At 39.5% G+C, this 23295-nt stretch overlaps 2 protein-coding genes across 3 annotated transcripts in view; one reads left to right on the top strand and one right to left on the bottom strand.

The window, feature by feature from the left end:
- The window catches only part of LOC149570358 (acyl-CoA), a 428133-nt gene that overhangs the window by 25857 nt on the left and 378981 nt on the right, over positions 1 to 23295 (bottom strand). For both annotated transcript variants that reach the window (XM_089823003.1, XM_089823004.1), the window contains exon 11: positions 18302 to 18472. In XM_089823003.1, coding sequence (XP_089679129.1) covers positions 18302 to 18472 — 171 coding nt within the window. The remainder of the gene's footprint in view (positions 1 to 18301; positions 18473 to 23295) is intronic.
- Positions 13109 to 13994, top strand: LOC149570364 (uncharacterized). Its single transcript, XM_089817892.1, has 3 exons — positions 13109 to 13446; positions 13555 to 13707; positions 13793 to 13994. Exons 1-2 carry the CDS (start codon positions 13233 to 13235, stop codon positions 13668 to 13670), a joined length of 330 nt encoding a protein of 109 aa, XP_089674018.1. The 5' UTR covers positions 13109 to 13232; the 3' UTR covers positions 13671 to 13707; positions 13793 to 13994.

The raw sequence follows: 23295 nt of genomic DNA, 5'->3' as shown, positions 1-23295 counted from the left end.
GAACTGGATGAAGTCTTTGGCAGAGTTTACATTTAACCTTGAGAAAATGGAAATGAGGTTTGAGGCAAATGGTAAGAAGATAGTGCTCAGAGGTTTGTCAGATGGGAGACTTCGAGTGGTGTCACTCAAGTGGATGCAGAGTTTCTTTAGACATGATCAGGTGCAGTGGGCAGCAGAGTTTAGAGTAATGCCTGAGATGACAAAGCAGCATAAACAAGAGTATCCACCTGATGTACAAAAAATAATAACCAAACATACTAAGGTGTTTGGTGAGATACCTCCAGGGAGACCCCCGGATAGGGGAATCGAGCATGTTATTGAATTAGAGGAAGGGGCTAAGCCAGTTATCATCACACCTTACCGCCATCTGAAGAGATGTAAGGATGAAATAGAAAAGGCAATTAAGGAGTTGATTGACATGGGGCACATACGGCCAAGAAAAAGTTTTTTCGCTTCTTCAGTAGTATTGGTGAAGAAGAAGGATGGTACAATGAGGATGTGCATTGATTATAGGGAGCTAAACAAGAAGACAATCAAGAACCGATACCCTATCCCGCGCATCAATGAGCTTATTGATAAATTGCATGGTGCATGCTACTTCTCCAAGATTGATTTGAGATCCGGCTACCATCAGATACGGGTTAGAGAGGTGGATGTGGAGAAGACAGCTTTTAGATGCCACTATGGACATTTTGAGTTCTTAGTCATGCCCTTTGGGTTGACAAATGCCCCTGCCACTTTCCAGTCCTGTATGAATAGAGTGTTCAGAGATCAGTTGAGGAAGTTTGTGTTGATATTTTTTGATGATATACTGATATACAGTCGTACTTGGGAGGAACATTTGAAGCATATTGATACAGTGCTCAGTATTCTAGAGAGGGAGTCATTATATGCCAAGATGACTAAATGTGAGTTTGGGATGACAGAGTTGCTCTATCTAGGGCATATTATTAGTGCAAGAAGTGTTCGGGTTGACCCAGACAAGATCAGGGCCATTCTGGATTGGCCACCACCGAGGAACACTTCACAACTCAAGGGATTTCTCGGGCTTTGTGGGTTCTACCGCAGATTTGTGAAGGGATTTTCACAGATAGCAGCACCACTTACAGATTTGACACGGAAAGATAGTTTCAAGTGGTCAGAGAGGGCTCAGGATTGTTTTGACAGGTTTAAGGAGCTGATGAGTACATGTCCTGTTTTAGCCATTCCAAATTTCACCAGGCCCTTTGAGCTGCAGTGTGATCCCTCTGGAGAGGGCATAGGAGCTGTTCTCATGCAAGACAAACATCCCATCGCATATGAGAGTAGAAAATTACGAGGTGTGGAGAGAACCTACATCTACGACAAAGAGATGCTAGCAATCATGCACGCGCTAGCTAAGTTCAGGCAGTACTTAGTGGGAAGCTGGTTCACAGTAAAAACAGATCATAATAGCTTGAAACATTTCCTTGGACAGAAGGACCTTAATGACAGGCAACAGAAATGGGTGAGTAAATTACAGGCCTATGATTTCGACATAGCCTATGTCAAAGGGAAGAAAAATATTGTTGCAGATGCTTTATCTAGAAGGCCTCATTTGCTTGCTGTTGGGATAGTCATGGATGATTGGAGAGAGATGATCTTGGCAGAATATGCTAAAGATAGTTGGGCGTCTAGCATTATTGAGGGAGCTATTCAAGATAGTCGATACACTGTCGTAAATGATCTGATCATCTACATGGAAACGATTTATTTAGTACCCGGGTCTGCTATGAAGCAGAAGATTTTGAGGGCATTTCATGATTCACCAATGGCAGGACATCCCGGATTCTTTAAGACATATCAGCAGGTGAGAGAGCGCTTCACTTGGAAAGGACTCAAATCAGAGGTGCTTCAGTTTGTGAGGGAATGCCCTGTGTGTTAGCAAAACAAACAGGAACATTCTTTTCCGGGTGGTTTACTACAACCCCTACCCACACCAGAGAAGAAGTGGGATAGCATTTCCATGGATTTTATCACAGGCCTCCCCAAGGCACAGGGTCGGGATTGTATCTTTGTTGTGGTAGACAGATTGACAAAATTTGCACATTTCTTTGCAATTTCGTCTACATATTCAGCAACACAAACAGCAGAACTATTTTTTTGAGAGGTATTCAGACTACATGGGATACCACGGAGCATAGTCAGTGACAGAGACAACAGACTTATGAGCCACTTTTGGCAGGAGTTGTTCAGGTTATGTGGAACAGAGCTCACTCCGAGTACCAGGTACCACCCCCAAACTGATGGGCAGACAGAGATAGTGAACAAATGGGTTAAGGGGTACCTTCGAAACTACATTGCGGGAGAGCAGAAGGCTTGGGTGAAGTGGCTACATCTAGGGGAGTACTGCTATAATACCTCTTTCCATAGGTCTATTCAAATGTCCCCTTTTATGGCACTGTACGGGTATGATGCTCCTAATTTTTTGGATTTGTTATTTGGGGACAGCAGGGTGCCTAAGGCCAAGGATACTTTGCAGGAGTGTCAGGACATTATGTGATCCTTGAAGGAAAATTTGCAAAAAGCACAAAATCAGCAGAAGCAATATGCTGATCAGCACAGGGTTGAGAGGTCTTTTGAGGTGGGAGATATGGTGTACCTCATGTTACAGCCGCATAGACAGTCCTCTCTCAAGAAGAGTGGAGCAGAGAAATTGAAACCACGCTACTATGGACCGTTCAAAGTAATCAGGAGAGTGGGCGAAGTAGCTTATGCAGACAGTAAAGTGCATAATGTGTTCCATGTGTCACGCCTTAAGAAGGCATTGGGTCACAATGTGGTGCCTTCAGTAGTATTGCCACCTCTTGATGATGAGGGAAAACTTATCTTGGTTCCCGAGGCCATTCTTGACTCCAGGGAGAGGGTGTTTCGCAGGAGGACTATCAAGGAGTATCTAGTGAAGTGGAGGAACCTACCTGTCGAGGATGCTACTTGGGAAAATGAGTAGATATTGCAGCATCCAGAGCTGAAATTGCTTGAGGACAAGCAATTTTGGGAAGGGCAGACTGTAATGTCCCCTTTCTAGCATTCATAGCATGATGTTGTCCTTAGCCTATTTCCCCACAGTCCCGTAGGCTAACTAGGACATTAAAGGGGCTTAGAGGCCATTTGGCCTAGACAGTTTCAGTTGCAGGTCTTTCTGAGGGGTTCTGAGGCAACTTTGGGCATACTTACTATTTATAGTAAGTCATCTTGGACATGGCCGGACATTCAGTCATAGTGGTATGTCGATGGTAATGGTTTAAAATCGACAGGAAAACTCATTTATCATTGATAAGATTTTTTATGCATTGATAAAGCCATTTTATAAAGTTAAATTTAAATATTTAACTTTATTAATGCATAGACTATAGTTTGTGGGAAATATTTAAATTAAAAGAGTTCCCTTTATTTTTATAACACATTGGAGACATAAGGTACATAAAGGGAGTTATGTTTTATCCCACATTGAGAAAACGAAAGATTGAGCTCTTGTGAGAACACTATAAAAGAAATGGAAGAGTTTTTTTTTGTATGCTTGGATGAAGATTAATGTTATGTTGCTGGATATCTGATTATCGGGCTTGGAGGACGGAATCCCTCTTTGCTAGCATTCTCTTCACTGTTGGAAGACATAGTCAGGAGGATCAAGGGTGTTTTCACTTCAGGAAATACACTGGGTTTCATTTGGGGCGTTCGCATAAAGAAATTTACAAGGGTTTGAGGTGCAGATCTGAAGTTAGTTATTGCTATAGTGCCGCATGAACAGTATTTTGCTACAGTCGGCATGAACAGTATTTTGCTACAGTCAGCATGAACAATATTTTGCTACAGTACGGCATGGACAGTGTTGGTATCAAGTTTACTTGTTTTTCTGGCTGATTAGAAGTTTGGAAGGCTGCCGACTACATCTGCAAAATACTACGGCAACTAATTCCAGGTTTCTTCTGTCAAATTTTGATACCTTGCATAATAATTGTTGAATACAAGTCTGAATAGTTGTTGTAGCCTTTAAGGCAGCTGTAAGTGCACATCTACATTTACAAATCACCCTTTATCAGCAGATTGAAAGAGTTTCCAAATTTTTCATATACTGTTGAATGTGTGCCAAGTGTTTGTGAAAATGTTATGATGTGTATTATGCATTTTAATGTCACTTCATAGTTGTTCGTAAATCTACTCATTGGAAAGCAATTTATTGAGGAAATCAGCTTTATGAGTTTGCATACAAAGTGTTTGACAATATTCCTTAAGTTAAATTTCTACAAGTCAAAGTTCAAATCAGGGGAGGATATTACAGGAACTATTGACCTATGTCAACACCTATGGAAACCAATTTACATAAACTGAAAGAAGCAGAAGGCGATTCCAGACTTGTAGGTCCTACTTTATATAGACAAATAATTGGATCACTAATGTACCTAGTGAACACTTGACCGGATATCAGCTATGCAGTGAATGCCCTGAGCCAATTTTTGTGTGAACCTTGAGAGATACATCTTGTTGTTGTGAAGCATATTTGAGGTACCTTATAGGGTACCATTGGCTCTGGACTTAAATATGAGAATACTAGTCTAGACCTACTCTGATTTTGATTGGGCTGAAAGTGTGTAGGCTAATTACTAATATATGAATCGACATTAAGGTGATGTCAATTTGTAGCTAGTGGTTGTTATATATAATTAATTATTGAAGAGACATGATGATGAATGGTCATGTCTCCATTTTGAAGACATTGTTCTTTCACCCTCATGTCTTTCCAATGTGAATATATATCCAATTGTTCATTCTTGCTGAATATCGAAATCAATTAAAATAAAGCAAGATCTGAATAACAATACAGTTTAGTGATTGAAAGCATTTCATTATCTCTGAAGTTACTGTGCATACATTTGTACTTTCTACCACATATCACATTGATATATATATATATTGAAGATCAAATCTGCAACATTCAAGCATTCAAATTGTAAGCACTTCTGAGAAAATAAATTCATTCTAAATCTGACATTAACTTAGTGAAAGTTTAACAGTTAAGTTTTATTGAGATCACCATTAAAATATCGCATTGATTTTCTTTAGGACAATAGAGATAGGTTTAATTTTTTCAAAGCAAATTCTCCACGTCATGATGACCAATGATACTATAAGAAACAACCAACAATTTATGTGCGGCCCACTAAGCCTGCTAATACAATATTTGACTCCAATAACAACCCGAAAAAATGAAGTCTTAATCTTTAGCATTCAAAGAAAATATAATATAAATTCAAACACAAGCTGCAATAACTTATTTCTCTAGATTTTGCAAACACTTCAATTTCTAGTTTTTCAAGTATCCTCACAGGCTGGTAGGATACACAACTCTAATACCATTGTAATATCTCAATCTAGATATTCTCTTCCAAAACTTCCCAAATAATTTTCAGAATGCAACTAATAATATATGCAATAAAACCCAACAAAATGACTAGCAAATACTCATATAAAATTTGTTAGAAATAGTTATTGCCTTATAAACCAACAATACAATAACTTCGTAACATGAAAACCAAAGTAATGAGAATCGGAATCAGATCGGAATCGGCAAGGCCAAACCGAATCGTGAATCGGCCATGAATCTGAAACGAATCGGCAAATTTAAAAAACTCTTGAAAGTTAGAGACTTTAACAATTTAAAATTATTTCATGCACCCTTTAATGAGTCAAATCATAGAATGTATGTAAGATGATCCATAAGACATCAAATAGTAAATGTATGTAAGACGAAGATCCATGAAATGTATGTCTATCAGTATTGTAAACAAAATGAAAAAACAAGGCTCTAGCTCAAGCCTCATCATCATCCTCAAGCTTGGCCACAACCTTAGCCTTTGAGTATCATGTCTACCTTCTCCAAAGGCTTCTAAGATAGGTCCCAGAGGACTACTGAGCCATAGCCCCTGCATGTAAGATGAGCTCACGAACAACATCACTAGGCCCTATATTTGTGTGAGTGTGTGTGCGTCTACCAGTACCTAAACGTGCTTTAGCCACCTCGTCTGTCATGGCCACAGCCTTAGCCTCTCTATCTACTTGGTCAACCCACTCATGGTCTGCCTTAGTGAAGTGAGATCCACAGCCTCGGTGAGCCACTTTGATTTTGGATTAATCTCTTCTAGAATGATCAGACAGGAGTCAGTGCCCAAAATCTATCTAATCCATGCAGGTGATTTTGGCGACTCATGCAAGCGATTTTGGAGATTTTTTAGATGAATTGTTGAATCAGCAATTCATGGCGATGAATTGCTGAATCAGCAATTCATGGCAATGAAATCGCTGATCTAGTTCAACGATTAAAAAAAATCGAGAAGCCCGAATTGAATCACCAAACTTACAATTAACACGATATCTGGGTGATTCTCATTACTATGACAAAAATCAATCTTGAATATAGTATTACAGCCAGATTGGAAATACTAAGAAAGAATCTGTATTCGCAAAGTGAACTCCATCTTGAATCCACCTTAAAGCTGAACCAAGTTTGCATCTGATTTGCTAAGTAGAACTTGAAGGTTTCCATCTTCAACATCCTGAATAGAAGTTGAAGCTTCCCAAATCTTAGCAAGAGATATTCGAAATCAATTCACAAATGTAATGACCCTCCTCAAATCTGCTCTCAAAAATGAAAGGACCCTGGTTGTAGATGGCTGTAATAATTTTCTTCACTGCTGCCCTTTCTGCTTTGCTTTTCCGATTTGCTTTTTCGAATTGCTTTTTCAGACTGCTTTTTCGGCCTGCTTTTTTGAACTACTTTTGCAGATTGCTATTTCGGCTTGCTTTTTCGGACTGCTTTTTCATATCTGCTTTTTCAGACTGCTACATTGTTGAATCTCAAGACCATATCTTTCAATGGCGTCAAGATTTCCAGCTTGAAGGGATTTCATCCTTCAAACTACTGAGACATAATCTCCAGAAAATTTCCCAATTTCTTTGATATTTCCAAGCATGAATAAATGAGGGCTATCCTCTTTCTTTTAATCCCTTCCTCACTTGCTCCACGCTTCCGTCTTGCCAATGTGGGATAATACATGAGTTTTAATATTACTTCTTTTTTCCCTTTTACAAAGTCCATGTATGCACTCAAAAGGGGGACTCTTGATTTTTTATAAAGTGACTTTATGAAACATTATAATATTTAATTTTAAATAGTCACTTTACCGTTGTAACTTCAAACATTAAAATAATATACCAAATAAACTCGGAATCTCACATATAATAGCTCATCAAAAAGAGCCCAACAAAATGCATCTCATCCTGTTACTGAAAATTAAAGGCACTGCATCCCCCTATTGGCTTACTAAAAATAGTAAGTCTTTCTGAAAACCCAACAAACGAACTCTGTTTGGCCTGTAATTAAATTTGACTAGGCCAAATAACCTCAGGATCCCCTTTGAAGTCCTGGTTAGCCCTCGGGACCATACAAGAATGGGCTAACGACAACATACATCCAGACTGGCTAAGTGGGGGACATTACACTCTGCCCTTCCTGAAATTGCTTGTCCCCAAGCAATGGCTGATCAACAAACTAGTCGCTCCACCTAGATCCCAAATGTAGTCATGAACTGTATTGCTGTCAGTCAACATAGGCTCCTACAACAACCTCTGAAATATAACCAAGAGGAATCCATGAATGAATCGTGAATCACGGTGCAACTGAACTCCAAATCCACTACTACCACAGTCAGGAACCCACGAGGCACAAACTCTCAAAATATCAGACCCCAAGTAGAGTAGATCACCCAAATTGTCAACATAATAAACACCATCCACACAACCCACCGTGTTATGCGGAATGCACACTCCAACTCTGCTACAATGGTGACCACTCCCACATGAAATTGCACCAAATACAAAGAATCCACACACTGTACATCTACTGCAGTTAACACAACTCTACAGATTATTGGCCACTGTCTCATAACCATAACACCCATGCACTGCTGATGGTGAATAGTCATTACACGGTAGATAGAAAAAATGAGAGCCCAAACCAAACTTGTTTGCCATTAACTCCTCAACACATGGATCAAAAGCAAACCGATGAACATATCCTACAGTATAATGCTGGTAAAAAGAACCAATCCCAGTCAAAGACTCATCCTACAGACGTGATACAACCGTGACTGATCATCAGCTAAGTCAGAGGATGATATAGCCAAGGGTGCAGAATCAACAACATCACTAGTCTCTGTGCCCTCCAAGTCAAACATACCACAATGCTCAGCTGCAGCGCCCAACTCAATTGAACCTGCCTCCATTGGAAGCGAACCAAATATGCCAATACTAGTGTCGTGGATAGATATATCCTCATCTCCATTGCCTCTATCAACCTCGACCATGGACATCCTCGGATCACCAGACACCACGGTCAGTGACTGTACAGAATTTGGTAAAGATTGAAGTCGTTCTAACTCCATGGTCACCTTAGCTAAATGAAATCGTGACTCCTCGAAAGCCAACTGTGTACTCTCAAGAATCTCAGAAGTCACCTCGAGCTGCTGAGTAAGCTCACTCACCTCATCTTCCTTGGCCAATAATGCATCATATGCTGTACTCGCCCACTCCATAAGATAATCTCTGTCGGCTACCAACTGCATATAATTCTGTCTCAGAATCCGATTAGCCTCCCATAAAGAGTGGATCTCTGTCAAGGAAAGATAACTGCCTCCCTGCTCATCACTAGTAGGAGAATCCCATCCATAAACTGCTAACAACTGACGAACAACATCGAAATGCTCGCAAGTGATAGAAATGTCTTGCTTGCCAACTCTTAGCTGACTAGACACATGATTGTGCCGACTGGTCGAACTCCTATACTCTATCCTTGGTACCCTGTCCAAAGGAGTAACCTCAGAATAGCTATCATTTGTAATACTCAGATCCTGGGACTCTCCTGTAAACTCTATCATCTCTGAGAAATCATCAACATGTGACTTGACTGTAAAAGAAAACTAAGTCCCTGCTATACGCGGTAACTCCCGAACTGAGCTCACCTCAAGACAAAGCTCATCCACATGTCTCTCAAAATCCTGGAGAGCCAACTGAATACACACCAAGGAATTCTGAGTATCCTCTAGCTCATGAGAAAGCCGGTCAACCCCCTCCTCCTGCTTCAATACATCTAAATAGATCCTTGCAAGATTAAGGAGATGATCGTGATCTGAACGTAGGTGTATGTAACTTATCTTCATTGCCTCCATGCCTTCCTTGATCTGTTGTAAGTTGTCACAAGAAGTACCTGTTGTGACTCCTTTCTGTCTCTCCTGTAGTTGAATCATCCAAATGTGATTCTCAATCAATCCATGTATCCTGTCATGATGAGATAAAGCCGTGACAATATTCTTGTCCCTTGTCTTCAGCTCGCTTGCCAAACCAAGTGAAGAGCTACTAGCCTCTATCTCATGTGAAGAAGCATCCAACTGTGCTTGATACTCATTTTTTGCAAAGTCTTGAATGCTCACTTTCTGATCAACTGTACTATCCTCAAACATGATAGTATCCTCAACTGTTGTAACTTCATCCAACCCAACTGTACTGGAATCACTATCTATGTCAATCACACAATCTGGTGTGCCTTTGATATCACCTTCTGATGCTACTGGTTCAACCTGCACAACATCTGTAACCCCTTCTGCTTGTGAAGATGATGCAGATAAATCATTACCTGAAGATGTGCTAATGTCTCCTTGTATCGAATCAGTATATCTGTTAAACTCCTCATACAAGTTTCTGCCTGTCATACGGAAGGTACGATCCTTAGGCCTATCAAAGCATTCAATCAGTCTCTCCGTAAACTCCACATATGAGGTAATGTGTGCATGACCCATAGTGACCATACCATGATGCCACCACTCGTGTGCTAACCCATCCAGGTGAATTGCTGCATACTTAATAGCTTCTTCCTCAGGCCTAGGGTTCAATTGAAAGTATGTGTCAAGCTTTTGAACCCAAGCTCTTGCTGTAGACTTCCCCGAGCCATCATAATATGGTAGCTGAAGTTTCCCTACTTTCTTCTGTAGCTCATTGCTCTGGTTCCTGTCATGTCCACGTGGCATATGTTTCATTCGCACATCCATATACTCCCTAAAGGTAATTGCAGCAGTAAAATCTGGACCTCCGGCTTCCCAATCTCTCCTCAACTGGTCCTGTATATCAGTGATCTGGGGCTCTGGTACGGGCTGCTCTGGAGCTCTAGGAGGAAATGTGGGAATCATGGGCCTCGAACTCACTGTCCTAGCTTGCTGGGGTGCATGACCGAAATTGTTCTCAACTTGTTCACCTGCATTATGTGTCCCATCCTGATTATTACCATTCTAATTATTTCCTTCACCCACATTAACATTCAACCCCATTTGACGAGCCATCATTTGCATCATAAGCTCCAATCTCTGACTCTATTCCTGTGCTCTCTGCTCTGCTAATCGTTGTTCCTGTGCTAAGGTGTCTAATAACTGTAAGAATCTTTCCTCTCCCTGATCTGGACTGGCATTCTCGCCTCTGCCTAATCCTGTATTCATGTCATCTCGGTCACCCATATTGATGTCTTGATCAAAGAATACCTCCTCTGTGTCTGTATGACTGGATTCTATGTCCACCTGCACGGATGAACTAGACTGTTCGCTCTGCAGGTCTGAAATCTTATTTTGTCTTGCTCTGGTATTGCGAAAATTATAAGGCCACTGTCGCATGCTCAAACATAAATGCTCTGATTTTAGTGTTTTGACATTTCGTCAAACACTTTCCCTTCTATCCGGCTATTCCAAATTCCCTATAAGACCTCCACAGGATGGTAGGACTTATAGCTCTGATAACACTATAATGACCCTCCTCAAATCTGCTCTCAAAAATGAAAGGAACCTGGTTGTAGATGGCTGTAATAATTTTCTTCACTGCTGCCTCTTTTGCTTTGCTTTTCCGATTTGCTTTTTCGAACAGCTTTTTTGGATTGCTTTTTCAGCCTGCTTTTTTAAACTGCTTTTACGGATTGCTATTTCGGCCTGCTTTTTTGGTTCCGCTTTTTCGGACTGTTTTTTCGTATCTGCTTTTTCAAATTGCTACCTGTTGAATCTCAAGACCATATCTTTCAATGGCGTCAAGATTTCTAGCTTGAAGGGATTTCGTCCTTCAAACTATTGAGACATAATCTCCAGAAAATTTCCCAATTTCTTTGATATTTCCAAGCATGAATAAATGAGGGCTATCCTCTTTCTTTTAATCCCTTCCTCACTTCCTCCACCCTTCCGTCTTGCCAATGTGGGATAATACATGAGTTTTAATATTACTTCTTTTTTCCCTTTTACAAAGTCCATGTATGTACTCAAAAGGGGGACTCTTGATTTTTTATAACGTGACTTTATGAAACATTATAATATTTAATTTTAAATAGTCACTTTACCGTTGTAACTTCAAACATTAAAATAATATACCAAATAAACTCAGAATCTCACATATAATAGCTCATTAGAAAGAGCCCAACAAAACGCATCTCATCCTGTCACTAAAAATTGAAGGCACTACATCCCCCTATTGGCTTACTAAAAATAGTAAGTCTTTCCGAAAACCTAACAAACAAACTCCGTTTGGCCTATAATTAAATTTGACTAGGCCAAATAACCTTAGCATCCCCTTTGAAGTCCTAGTTAGCCCTCGGGACCATACAAGAATGGGCTAACGACAACATACATCCAGACTGGCTAAGTGGGGGACATTACAACCATAGTACGCCCAAAAATCGCCTGAATCGGCGATTCCGTGACCAGATTCATGCTGTACGATTTTTTTTGCATTGTGAATCGGTATCGCCGATTTCTGGGCCATGAATCGCTTGAATCGCCGATTCAGGCAATTCATGTAAAAATCGCCAAAATTGCCTTAAAAAATCGGCTATGAATCGCCCGCAGCATGTAAAAAGGGAAGTTGAATTTTTAAAAAAATCACTTTTTTTTTCACTTTGTTTTTGACCTATTCTCTTTGTTATAACCCTAAAGGGCCTTCTATTTGTTAAGCATGAGTAGAAGAGAGGAAAAGTGAGAGAGAAGAAGAGAAAAGAAAAGCCATAGGTTTCCAACCGGCAATAAGGAGGAGCACCAAAGAGATCAGCAGGCCATTTGGGGAGCCCATCAATTGCTTTGAGAGCATTAAGGAGCCAATATCAACATTCCTCAACTCATTTGCAAGAGGTAAGTGCTTTTTTTTTTTTTTCTTGCATGTTAGTGTATTATACATTTTTGTTAAATTTTTAGTGTATTATGCGTTTTTTTGTTAAATTTCTATAATTTTTCAAGAATTTTAGTGTAAATCTTGAATGTTCTTTATTTTTACTAAGTTGCAAGCTAGGGTTTGTTGTTTTCTAATTTTTATTAGCTTCAAACTTTGATATTTTACATAAATTTTTTTATTGCAGCAGCTTTTGCTCTCATTTTTCGCAAATTCCAATGGGTAAAAAAGATGAATGTTGGAAATATAATGAAGAGTTTCCTGGAAGAACCAAATATCAAACAAAATGCATGTTTTGTAAAGAAAAAATAACTTTCGGGGGTATTTATAGATTGAAATTCCACATTGTTGCTATACCTGGACACGATGTTACAGTTTGCACTCACCAAACTCTTGAGGCAAAATGCACTTGCTTAATGGCATTAGAAAAAATTGAAAAAGACAAAGCAAATAGAAAAATGCAAGTTGAAGGGTTAAGGGGTATTGGCTCCCATGTTCCCGCATCTGCAGCCGCATCCACATCTGCATCTGCATCAGCTTCCGCATCCGTAGGTTGTGTTGGAGAGGGTTCTTCTAGGCCTCCTTTTTATCCTAGTTCTTCTGCTCGTGCTAGTGCTAGTGCTAGTCAGTCACATACTGAGACAGAGTCCCACACCAACCTATTGCAGCCTAGAGTGCGGAAAAACAGAATGGATAGTTACTTTGTGCCCCGCACTACTCCTGGTTCCCAACCCACGCTTGAGGGCATGGATTTGAACAAGGAGATTCACGATGTTGCCAGAAAGGAGATGCAAATTTTGGTGCTTTTGCAACATTCCATTTATTGCAGCTAGGTAATTGATTCTTTTTTCTTTGTTTTCTTTAAAGTTAAAATTAAAAGTAAAAGTAAAACTTTAATTATATCTACTTGTTTTATAATTTGAGTCTTTGACATCTAAACTTTTATTTGTGACAGGGCTCCTTATTGGCAGAATATGATAGATGCGGTTGCTATTTGTGGTCCGGGGTTTAAAGCCCCAACTGAGGCTGAGTTGAGCGGATACCTCCTAGATGAGATGGTAGAGGACATGAGGGTTGACCTCGAGGAGAACCGAAAGGAATGGATTGCAAAGGGTTGCACCATCATGACTGATGGTTGGACCGATAGGAGGAATAGAACACTCCTCAATTTTCTTGTATCCTGTGGAGGTGATTGATCATTCTACTTTCCTACATACATTGTAAATTTTGATTTGTTGAATGCCAATTCGTTAATGATCCATTTAATATTATAATTCGTTGTTTTGTTACTTGTAGGATATACCATGTTCATAAAATTCATTGATGCTTCCGCACATGTGAAAAATGCCACATATTTATGTGAGGCTATTGAGGAAGTTATAGCAGAGGTGGGGGAACAAAATGTGATCTAGGTGGTGACGGATAATGCAGCAAATTATGTTGCAGCAGGTAAACTTTTAACTTTGCAAGTTTTGAAAATAAATTTATTTGAATTTTGAAATTTGAGTTTCTAATTGACTTAAAATTATTGTAGGTAAACTTTTGATGGAGAGGCACCCCACCATATTTTGGTCCCCTTGTGCGGCACACTGCATTGACCTCATGTTGGAGGAAATTGGCAAACTTGAGTTTGTCAAGTCATGTGTGGAAAGGGCAAAAAACATATGCAAATTCATTTATAATCATGCATTTTTCCTTAGCACAATGAGGAAGTACACAAAAGGCAAGGAGTTAGCTCGCCCAGGTATCACAAGGTTTGCCTCGAATTTCATCACCTTGCAGTCCTTGTTGACATCAAGGGATGGATTGAGAAGCATGTTGGTTGCGCAGGAGTGGATTTGCTCTTCCTATGCTACGACCACTGTAGGGTTAGATGTGGCAGATTGCATATTTGATTAGGATGGTTTTTGGAAACCCGCTAGAGAAATCCTTAAGGTAAATTTATTGCAATTTAACATTTAGTATTTTGCTTTTACTTTAAGTTATATTATTTTATATTTAAGTTTTGACTCAAATTTTTTGTTTTACTTTATATGTAGGTCACTGAGCCCCTTGTAGCTTTGCTATGAATTGCTGATGGGGAGAAGCCCTCTATGGGCTACATTTATGAGGGCATGGATAGGGCCAAGGAGGCCATCAGAGCCCAATATGCAGGAGCGCAAGAGAGGTATGGACCTATTTGGGACATCATCGATAGGAGATGGTAGAAGCAGCTCCATCGACCCATCCACGTAGCAGCTTACTATCTGAATCCGGCATTTCGTTTCCGTCCTGAGTTCAAGGCAGATGCGAAGGTTCTCACTGGCTTATACACAGTGATTCAGAGATTGAGTAGCGACGAAAATAGCACTGCTGTGATTGTTGAGCTAGACCAATTCAACAATAAGGAGGGGCCACTTTTTTCTGGCAGGATGGCCATAAATGCTCAGACAACACTACAACCAGGTAAAAATTAAATAATATATTCAACGTTCATGAATCTAGATTCTAAACTTAAAGTTGATTATATAATGCATTAATTTTAGAGTTGTAATTTGTAAATGAGACTAATTGTTTTTGTTTTTTCCTTATTTCAGATAGATGGTGGCAAATGTTTGGGGCCACAACCCCAAACCTTCAAAAAATTGCCATCCGCATTCTGAGTCAGCCAAGCAGCGCTTTTGGATGTGAGCGCAGTTGGTCCATGTTCGAGCACATCCACTCGAAGAGGAGAAACAAGTTGACAGTCTAGAGGTTGAATGATTTTGTCTTTGTTCATTACAACCTTCGTCTTAGGATCAGACAGATTTTGGGCGCTGACTCCTCTCCGATCATTCTGGAGGAGATTGATCCAGAATCAAAGTGGATCACAGAGACCGTGGACCCGGTTTTTACTGAGGAAGACCATGCGTGGGTTGACCAGGTGGATGTAGAGGCTAAGGCTGTGGCCAGGGCAGAGGAGGCAGCTAGAGCACGTTCAGGCATTGGTAGACGCACACGTGCACGCACAGACACAGGCCCTAGCGACATTATTCATGAGTCCATTGCCCATGCAGGGGACATGGCTCGACAGTCCTCTAGGACCTACCTTACACGCCTTTCTCATAGGCAAACTAGATACTCAGAGGCTGAGGTTGAGGCTGCAGCAGAGCTAGAGGATGATGAGGCTTGAGCTAGAGCCTTGTTTTTATATTTTGTTTACACTGTATAGATATTGATAGTGATACTGAACCACTGATAGACATATGTTTCAAACTTTCATGCATCTTCATCTTAGATTTATACATATATTTATGATTTGATGTCTTATAGATCTTCATGATTTCATCTTACTGATTCTATGATTTGAATCATTATGATCATTTGATTTTTATTTACTTCAGCTAGCATACAATTTACATTTTAGTACATAATGATAACATAGTTATGTATGTGATGGATTTTATGTTTCATGTTTATGTATGTTAGATTCTATTTGATGATGTTATAGTGTTTTTAAGTTATATTCAATAAAGGGTGCATGAAATAAGTCTTAAATTGTTAAAATCTTTACATTTAAAGGGTTATTTCAAATTTGCCGATTCATCGCTGATTCACCGGTGACTCACCCCCAATTCACGATTCGATTCGGCCCTGCCGATTCCGATACGATTCCGATTCACGTTACTTTGATTACAACAAATCCAAGCATAGCTACAAATGAGCTTCTCCCCCTTCGTTATCCTCCACCCAATGACTCTTCACAATCCTTTTGTCCTTCGTCTTGTTCCCCTTCCGTCACCTTTTGATCTCCTTTTTTTAATATTAAAATGACTTTAAATAATCTACCTTAAGCTCTAATTAAGTCACTTTTTAAAATATTTCACATATTTGGCTTAATTTCTATAATGGCCCAAATGGGGACATTAGAATCCAATAGTTAACTGTAAAGACATCTAATATCTGAAACTAGATATGAATATTTCCCTCTTATTAAATTAATCAATATGGCCATGTTTTTCCAAACAAACATGAAATACCTCTAACAATATTGCCTAGTTGTGAATGCCATTGCAAATCCACCTCAAAGTTGAATTGGGTTTCCATCAAATCTGCTGAGAAAATCCCAAGGGTTTGTCTTTAGGAAACTGAGCCCAAAACGAGGAGCTCCTAGAGCTCTACCAAAAAAAATGAATAAACCAAACATGCCTAGACTAAGCCTCTCCTTCTTTTAAAGCACATTGTAGCGACTCTTTGTTTTCCCTCTATTTGTCTCTTCATTTCCCCTTTTAATTTGATTTCAACTTTGGGCTATAATAATAAAATCACTTCATTAATTTTTTTCCTTTACCAATAAAGTCATTTCAATACTTTGTTAAATAATTAAATCAAGCTGTCATTAAATTTATTATATTTTAATGACTTAAATTAGTTATTTAAATAATTTCCTGATATCCAAATAAGGGGGACATTAAATAGCCCTAAACTTCTAACAATAGAGTTGAAGGGCCAGAAAGGCGATCAAGTTATTTTTATTTTTAAAAAACCTAAACATAATTTTATTATAAACTTTGATCTAGGTTTTATTATAGAATCCCTTGTGAGTTAAGGCTCAAATTTCCCAAATCTTAACACATTCGGGTTATTTATATTTGTTACTTGTGTTTTGGGTTTTTAAAAGGTGAGTGGTCACTTCTATGTTCACCATCTTGGTGCACATACTACTAAGGTTGACAAGGTAACATGAAGCTTTACTTCATGCATAGAGAGGTTGGAAATATAGATGAAGATGTCAAAGATAGAACTCCAGATGAATTAGATGCTTACAAGGTTGTAAAAGGGAGGCTAGAACAGAAAATTGAGGAAAAACCATCAGCTAGGTTTAGGAAATCAATCTTTTAATTTTTGTTCTCAATTCAAAACTAGAATTTTTGAAGCTATTAACTTTAAATTTAGTACTTACATCTTTTTTATATGGTTTACTTGGAAATTTGTGATGAACTTCTGGTTCCAACCGACAAAATCATCAAAAGCTAGCTATTTGTGCTTTGTCCCAGCAATGTACTGCTTTTCAGTGTGAAAACAGTAGTAAAGTATTTGAAGAATTTACACCAATAAGAGAAATTAGCTGAACCAAAAGTATGTCAATGACCTCGTCTTTGTTTTGTACAACTTTTCCTTTGAACAAAAGAGTAGAGAGTCCTACTCATGATGCCATTGACTAGGATTATACAGTTGCTGATTGGATTCCAAAGAAAAAAATATCATGCTCACTAAGGAAAATCTCACTAAATTGGAATGGACAACAACTAACGTGGAGTCACTAGAGGAAAACAGATATATTCAAAGAAGTAGTCCACATGTTGATATTCAACTAATCTCCTCCTTCAAGGGTCAAGACTTCTAGTAATTGGAAGGGTAAGAAAAGGATGTAAATTTTAATTGTTAATGAAATATGTCCATTTTCAAAGTTCAAAAATTATTATATATAATTTCAAGTATTGCAATCCAATGTTTTGTTTGTGTCTTTGAAGCTTTGAAACATCAACATAGTCTAAAATGCACTAAATTCTTTCTTTTATTTGTTTTTTCAGATGTAAATATGCCTCTTTCTTTTCTTTTTTCTTGGGGGGCAAATATAGAGAGTGAGTCAAAATTTTGGGCTTCCATGTCCATATCTAGTAAAAAATAAATCAACAATGGTTCAAGGTTGTCTTATCATGATAACAATTTGGGAGGCTAGTAAGAAATCTAATCTTACTTCACTGATTCACCAGCATAATAATGAAGGTATGTTATACAATATTACATTTTTAAACAAATCAACTTCATCTTCCACATGTGCTGCAAACTTAATACTAAGCAATTCTAAATTTAATGAGCTTGGAAGCTTACTTGATTTTAATGCAAAGTTGAAACAGTGGAGATATCAGACATTAACGAGTGTAAAAACCATAAGAAAAAATTCAATTTATTTTAAAAAAAGATCGCATCTTCTTTACTAGAATGAGTATGATCCTAAAACTGGCAAGTTTATAGAGCAAACAATTTTTTTTTTAACAAATGTCTAAATTTTTCAACTGACCTGAGGAGTTTCACGAGCTAAGAAGTCACCAATTGCTTCTTTAAAAGCATTGTCACAAATATAGTGACAGCTATATGTTATCACAGGCATGTAACCACGCTGAATTTTGTGTTCTCCCTGTGCTCCAGCTTCAACCTTGCTTAGATTCCACTCAATGGCTGCTTCAATTGCCTATTACAAACCTTAAATGTTGTACTTATTGCACGTATAGAATTTAGTGACAGGCAAAGGGAAATTCTCTAAATTAAATAAATAAGAGTGATAATATTTGCAGCTACCAAAAAATATATTATTGAACAGATGACTCTATTGATTTTAACATTTCTAGTCTTCCAGTTTCCATGTCTAAATACTATATAATAATACTAATACATTTATGTTTGTAAGTATATTCCCACACTGACAAAACTGTCATTACAATTTGACTTTTAATTTTGATTTATTTAGGGTATCATGTAGGCCATCAAGATAGGAGTTCACTTAAATTTGGTACTTGCCATTAAGCAACCACATAAGTTACTCAGGACTGTTTCATGCAAGTTCCCAATGTAATCAACATTAGAAATTATTGATCTTAGAACAAAAAGATAGCAGTCCCAGAACTGAACTGTATTTTTATTTTGATAGTTCTTTACCATTAAAGATCTAGACTATACACTACTAAAGAATGTTAATTGCAATAGTAACAAGGGTAATTTCACATGTATATTATAAAAATGATCAATGATTTATGTATAGGTAATGTTCAAAACAAAACAGCTTGGTAAAAAGGGAATTTGATAAATGCAATGATCCTACACTAACATAGGCCTTGCTATTTGAATGATAAAACATCCAGTTGCTGGTTGCCAGAACTGCCAAAACCTAAAGTTGGAGTTTTTATATCACCACTTAATGCTGACAAGGATTAACATAACAACATTAGTTTACAAAAAACAATATTACATTAGTTTTTTTCATGGTATACATTAACCCACTTTTTAGGCAAGTCAAAATCCCTTCCAAGAGTTAAAAAACCAGCTTTTAAAGAAGCAAGAGAAGGGGACAAGAAAAGGACATCCATGGAGGTAATGAAGCTCCAATGGGTGGTGATATAAAGAGGCTTCCCTCTCCAACTTATCTCTTCTAATTCTACACGAAAGCTATAAACATCAAATGTTTTATACTGCAGGTGCTTTTTTGCCACAAGTTCTCATTAGTGTAAACTCCACACATCCTCGTAGCTTCTCGAATGCTGTCCTTTTCTTTGTAATGTTCCCAATGGCACACCTAGTTTTCTACACTCGTAGGGAGCACCTAAGGGCAACACCTAAGGGAAAGTACTTGAGCGCAACACCCGATGGAAAGTACGATGGAAAATACTTGAGGGAAATGCTTCTAGAATGGTTGTACAGGCTATTGGAGAGGTTATCAGGATAGCCACACAAGGCAGTGGTTGTACAATGTAGGAGGGATGGCCATACGATATAGTAGTCATACAGTGAACAAATTGGCCATGTGGTGAAACAGATCCAGCCATACAGAATAAGGAGGGATGTACGATGAGTTAGTAGACGAAGTTGCAAGGTGTATGGTGAGGGGGAAGTGAAAGTGGGGGTCAGTGGCAGATGAGACTTGACCGTATGGTGGTGTTTCCTAAAGTACAGATGCCTTCCAAACAATTCACTTGATGTGCAAATTCTTCCTTAGCTCTGGTGCATGTGATGATGTTGTACAATGGTACTATTGTTCTTTGCCAATGATTTTGCGTTACATATGTACTCTCCCAAATTATTATGAATAGATGAAAATAATGATAGTACACATTGAACAGGAAATGATTGCCAACCAGATAATATTCATATATTCAAAGCTTGTTTACCGTATGGGTAAAATAAATGAACGCATACAGACAATGGAACACGAACAGAAAAACTCTTTAGATTATTCACATATGCCAGAACATTACATTATGCTTCATAAAATAAGATCAATGATCAATGATGAATTACAATGATCCTAGATGGGATATAAATACTATCCGCCAAACCTTCCCGAAGGAGTCCGTTGGCCATAAACATTATGTCCGCTACAAACTATTTACTCATCGGCTACAGAATACAAAAACACTGATGACAATTACCCCGTCAGCTACAGAAACACTGATGACAATCTAGTCGGCTGACACCATCCCCCCAAAAGAGAAAAGTCGTCTCCTGACGACTAAAAAAATATCTGAGACAAATTAACAAACAAAATACATTAACGGATTAATTACAACAAGATAAATCTGCTTCTGACACATCACTGTCACCTTCGTCCCATGCCTGTAGGCTCTGCTAACACAATACTGCCTCCAACTGGATGATTAGCTCCTCCCGAGCTCTCTACGCATCCACCACGACAGTCTCATGGCCAACACCTACTCCAAGTGCCTCTATTACACCGACACTCCATGCCTGCAGCAGCTTCAAGTCTTCTCAACTGGTCAGACTCCCACGATTGATATCCGCAACGACTGGGGGTCCAGGGGGCAACGCCCCCGGCGGGGTCTTGGGGTGGCGCCCCAGGTGCGCGAGGTCGAGGGGCAGCGCCCCTTGCCACCAAGACCAAATTAGCACTCTGAAACCCACACAAAATGCACGGAACAGACTATTTCTGACATTTTCTGCCGATTCCACACTCTTTCTGGTAACCACTGATGCTTCCCCTTCCCTTTGGCATCATTTGCTACTCATTCCGAACAATTTGAATCTGTCGTCATTTTTTTTTTTTTTTAAAGAAAACCTCAAACCCTCGCCTTACTATTCCCCAGCCAAACACCTTCCCTCTCCACCTGTCCTTCCACGCCTTCCGCAGAAACTTGAACCCCTGACCTCGACAAACTCCTGCTGATTGTATCTCTGCAATCGATACGGTGCTGTCTGGAGTTGATGGAATTTAACCCGCAATGAATAGATTTCCCAGACGTCCCAATACTATCCCAACTTCAGCATATATGTTCAACCTTCAGTTTGAGTCGATCCATAATCCGCAGGCCCAAGTCGCAATAGTAGTAAAGAAACAATATATTGCCCCAAATTGCCAACTCAAACGGTATAGATCCGTGGAAGCCGTTGTAGAACAAGAGCACCCCCGGAGAGAAAATATTTGCGTGGAAGATTAAGCCCGCGGAGAACACAGTGGATCAATGCTCGTGTATGCTCCTCCAAGGACTTCGCCTGCACCTCCTGAAAAAAATTTGACGTGCGGGGAGATTTTGCCTCTAGGCATCACCATTTTGCAATGCCGAGGGAGTCAGCTGGCCATTCTGCGACAGGGACGGAGTCTTCCTGGCACCGTATATTTTCAATTTGGATCCGTCCACTACGTGAGGTACCTCTTGCTCGTCCAAGGTCCACAATTTTATCACTCGATTGTTGCCAACCTCCCAGATCTGATATGGTCCAACCCATCTTGCCTTAAACCTTTCCTGTTTGATTTCATTCCGACCGTCGTACTTGAGTACCAACTGCCCCGGCTGAAACCTGTTGAGTTTGTCATGCCACGCCTTATGTTTGTTCTGTGTCACCTCTGTTGCCCACTGTGCCTGCGGACGTCGCGCATCTAGATTATTGTTTCTATTGGCATCCTTCAACTAATTTTATGGTGCGATGCATTCTTTTCTTCTTGTGCGGTCCGTTCATCGTGTATCGGATGATGGAATTTTTCTTTTTTTTGGGTTTGTATTGTATGTCCTTCCCTTCTTCAGCCATAACCTCCTTTGCGTCATCTGCTTCTCTGTATTCCTTCGGACACTCATTTTCCTTCTTTTTCTCACCTTCGTCGACCCTTAGCATATTACAACTCGGAAAGAGTTCGTAGTCTTCTATTTGCCAGTGGTAAAGGCCATTCACCGAGTGTAGGCAGTCGTCATTCGATCCTCCTAGTGTTAATACTCCTTCGTCCAGTTCCATTCTCCTCTTTCCTTTGTCGTCACTTTTGCCTTCACCTTCTGAATCTGACGATGCTACCTCCTCACCTATCATTTGTGTGTGCAGGTCAATTATGAATCTTTTACCTCCATGCTCCATTGATAGAGTATTTCGTTTCCAATCATGTTTTGCTTTTGCTTGCACCAACCAAGTCTGTCCCAGAATAGCATCATATCCTTTTCTTTTCAATGGAATGACCACGAAGTCCAATAAAAATGGTTGTGTTCCAACAGTTACCGGTTGTGCCCTTAAGGTTCCCAACGGTTTGATCTTGTGCTGGTCTACCGTGAGCAACTGGACTGTAGGTGGCCACAGCGTCGACTTTCCCAACTTCTTCCAAGTATCCTCCGGCAACACATTCATGCCGGACCCTCCGTCGACAATTGTGTCTATCAGAACATTTTCCAAAATTCCCATCTCGATGACCGCTGGATGCCGTCCGGATGTGAGTGCCAGCAGCATTGGGTCTGTTGCTGTCGTTGGACTACTGTCCCTTCCTGTGTCCTCCGTTGCTTTCAAAAATAGCGTATGATTCCAAATGGCCGTCTGTAACTGGGGCATTGTGAGAAGGTCACTTATCTTGACCGGTATCTCCATTTGGAAGATCTGTCGTACAATGTTTTGTTCTGCACAGTTCCTTGCCATGGTGTCGATGATGTCCTTCAATTGAGATGTCCCTGCCGACGATGCCTTTCCAATTTCCGCCTGCGCTTCCCCCAATTTTCTTTTTTCCTCCGCCAACAGTTTGCTTGCCTCCGCATAATTGCTAGAACCTCCTCTTCATCCGTGCCGACAGTGATCAAGTTTACTCCAAACTTTGGGCACTTGGCATCTTCATGGTCGCTGGGTCTGCACCATCTGCATAATAATTTCAGTGTGTTTGCCATTGTACAATCCCGCGCAAAATGACCCCACAAATTACACGCTTGAGATTGAACGATCGGCTGTCCATTTGCATCATACTGGGTTCGACTTCGAGTCCCATTATTATTGTTATTGTTCGCATTGTTGTTATTTTGCCCTTTGTTATTATTCCTGTAC

The sequence above is a fragment of the Cupressus sempervirens genome, chromosome 3 (genome assembly GCF_028749045.1).
Source record: "Cupressus sempervirens isolate cs-2001-9-10 chromosome 3, ASM2874904v1, whole genome shotgun sequence".
Lineage (NCBI taxonomy): Eukaryota > Viridiplantae > Streptophyta > Pinopsida > Cupressales > Cupressaceae > Cupressus > Cupressus sempervirens.
This window is presented reverse-complemented; position numbering and strand designations above follow the sequence as displayed.

Bases quoted from the DNA above. Each gene is read 5' to 3' on its own strand.
- LOC149570364 (XM_089817892.1), top strand. From the start codon at position 13,233: ATGATAGATGCGGTTGCTATTTGTGGTCCGGGGTTTAAAGCCCCAACT. The intron at 13,447-13,554 runs GTGATTGATCAT...TGTTACTTGTAG, and splicing joins TTTTCTTGTATCCTGTGGAG to GATATACCATGTTCATAAAA.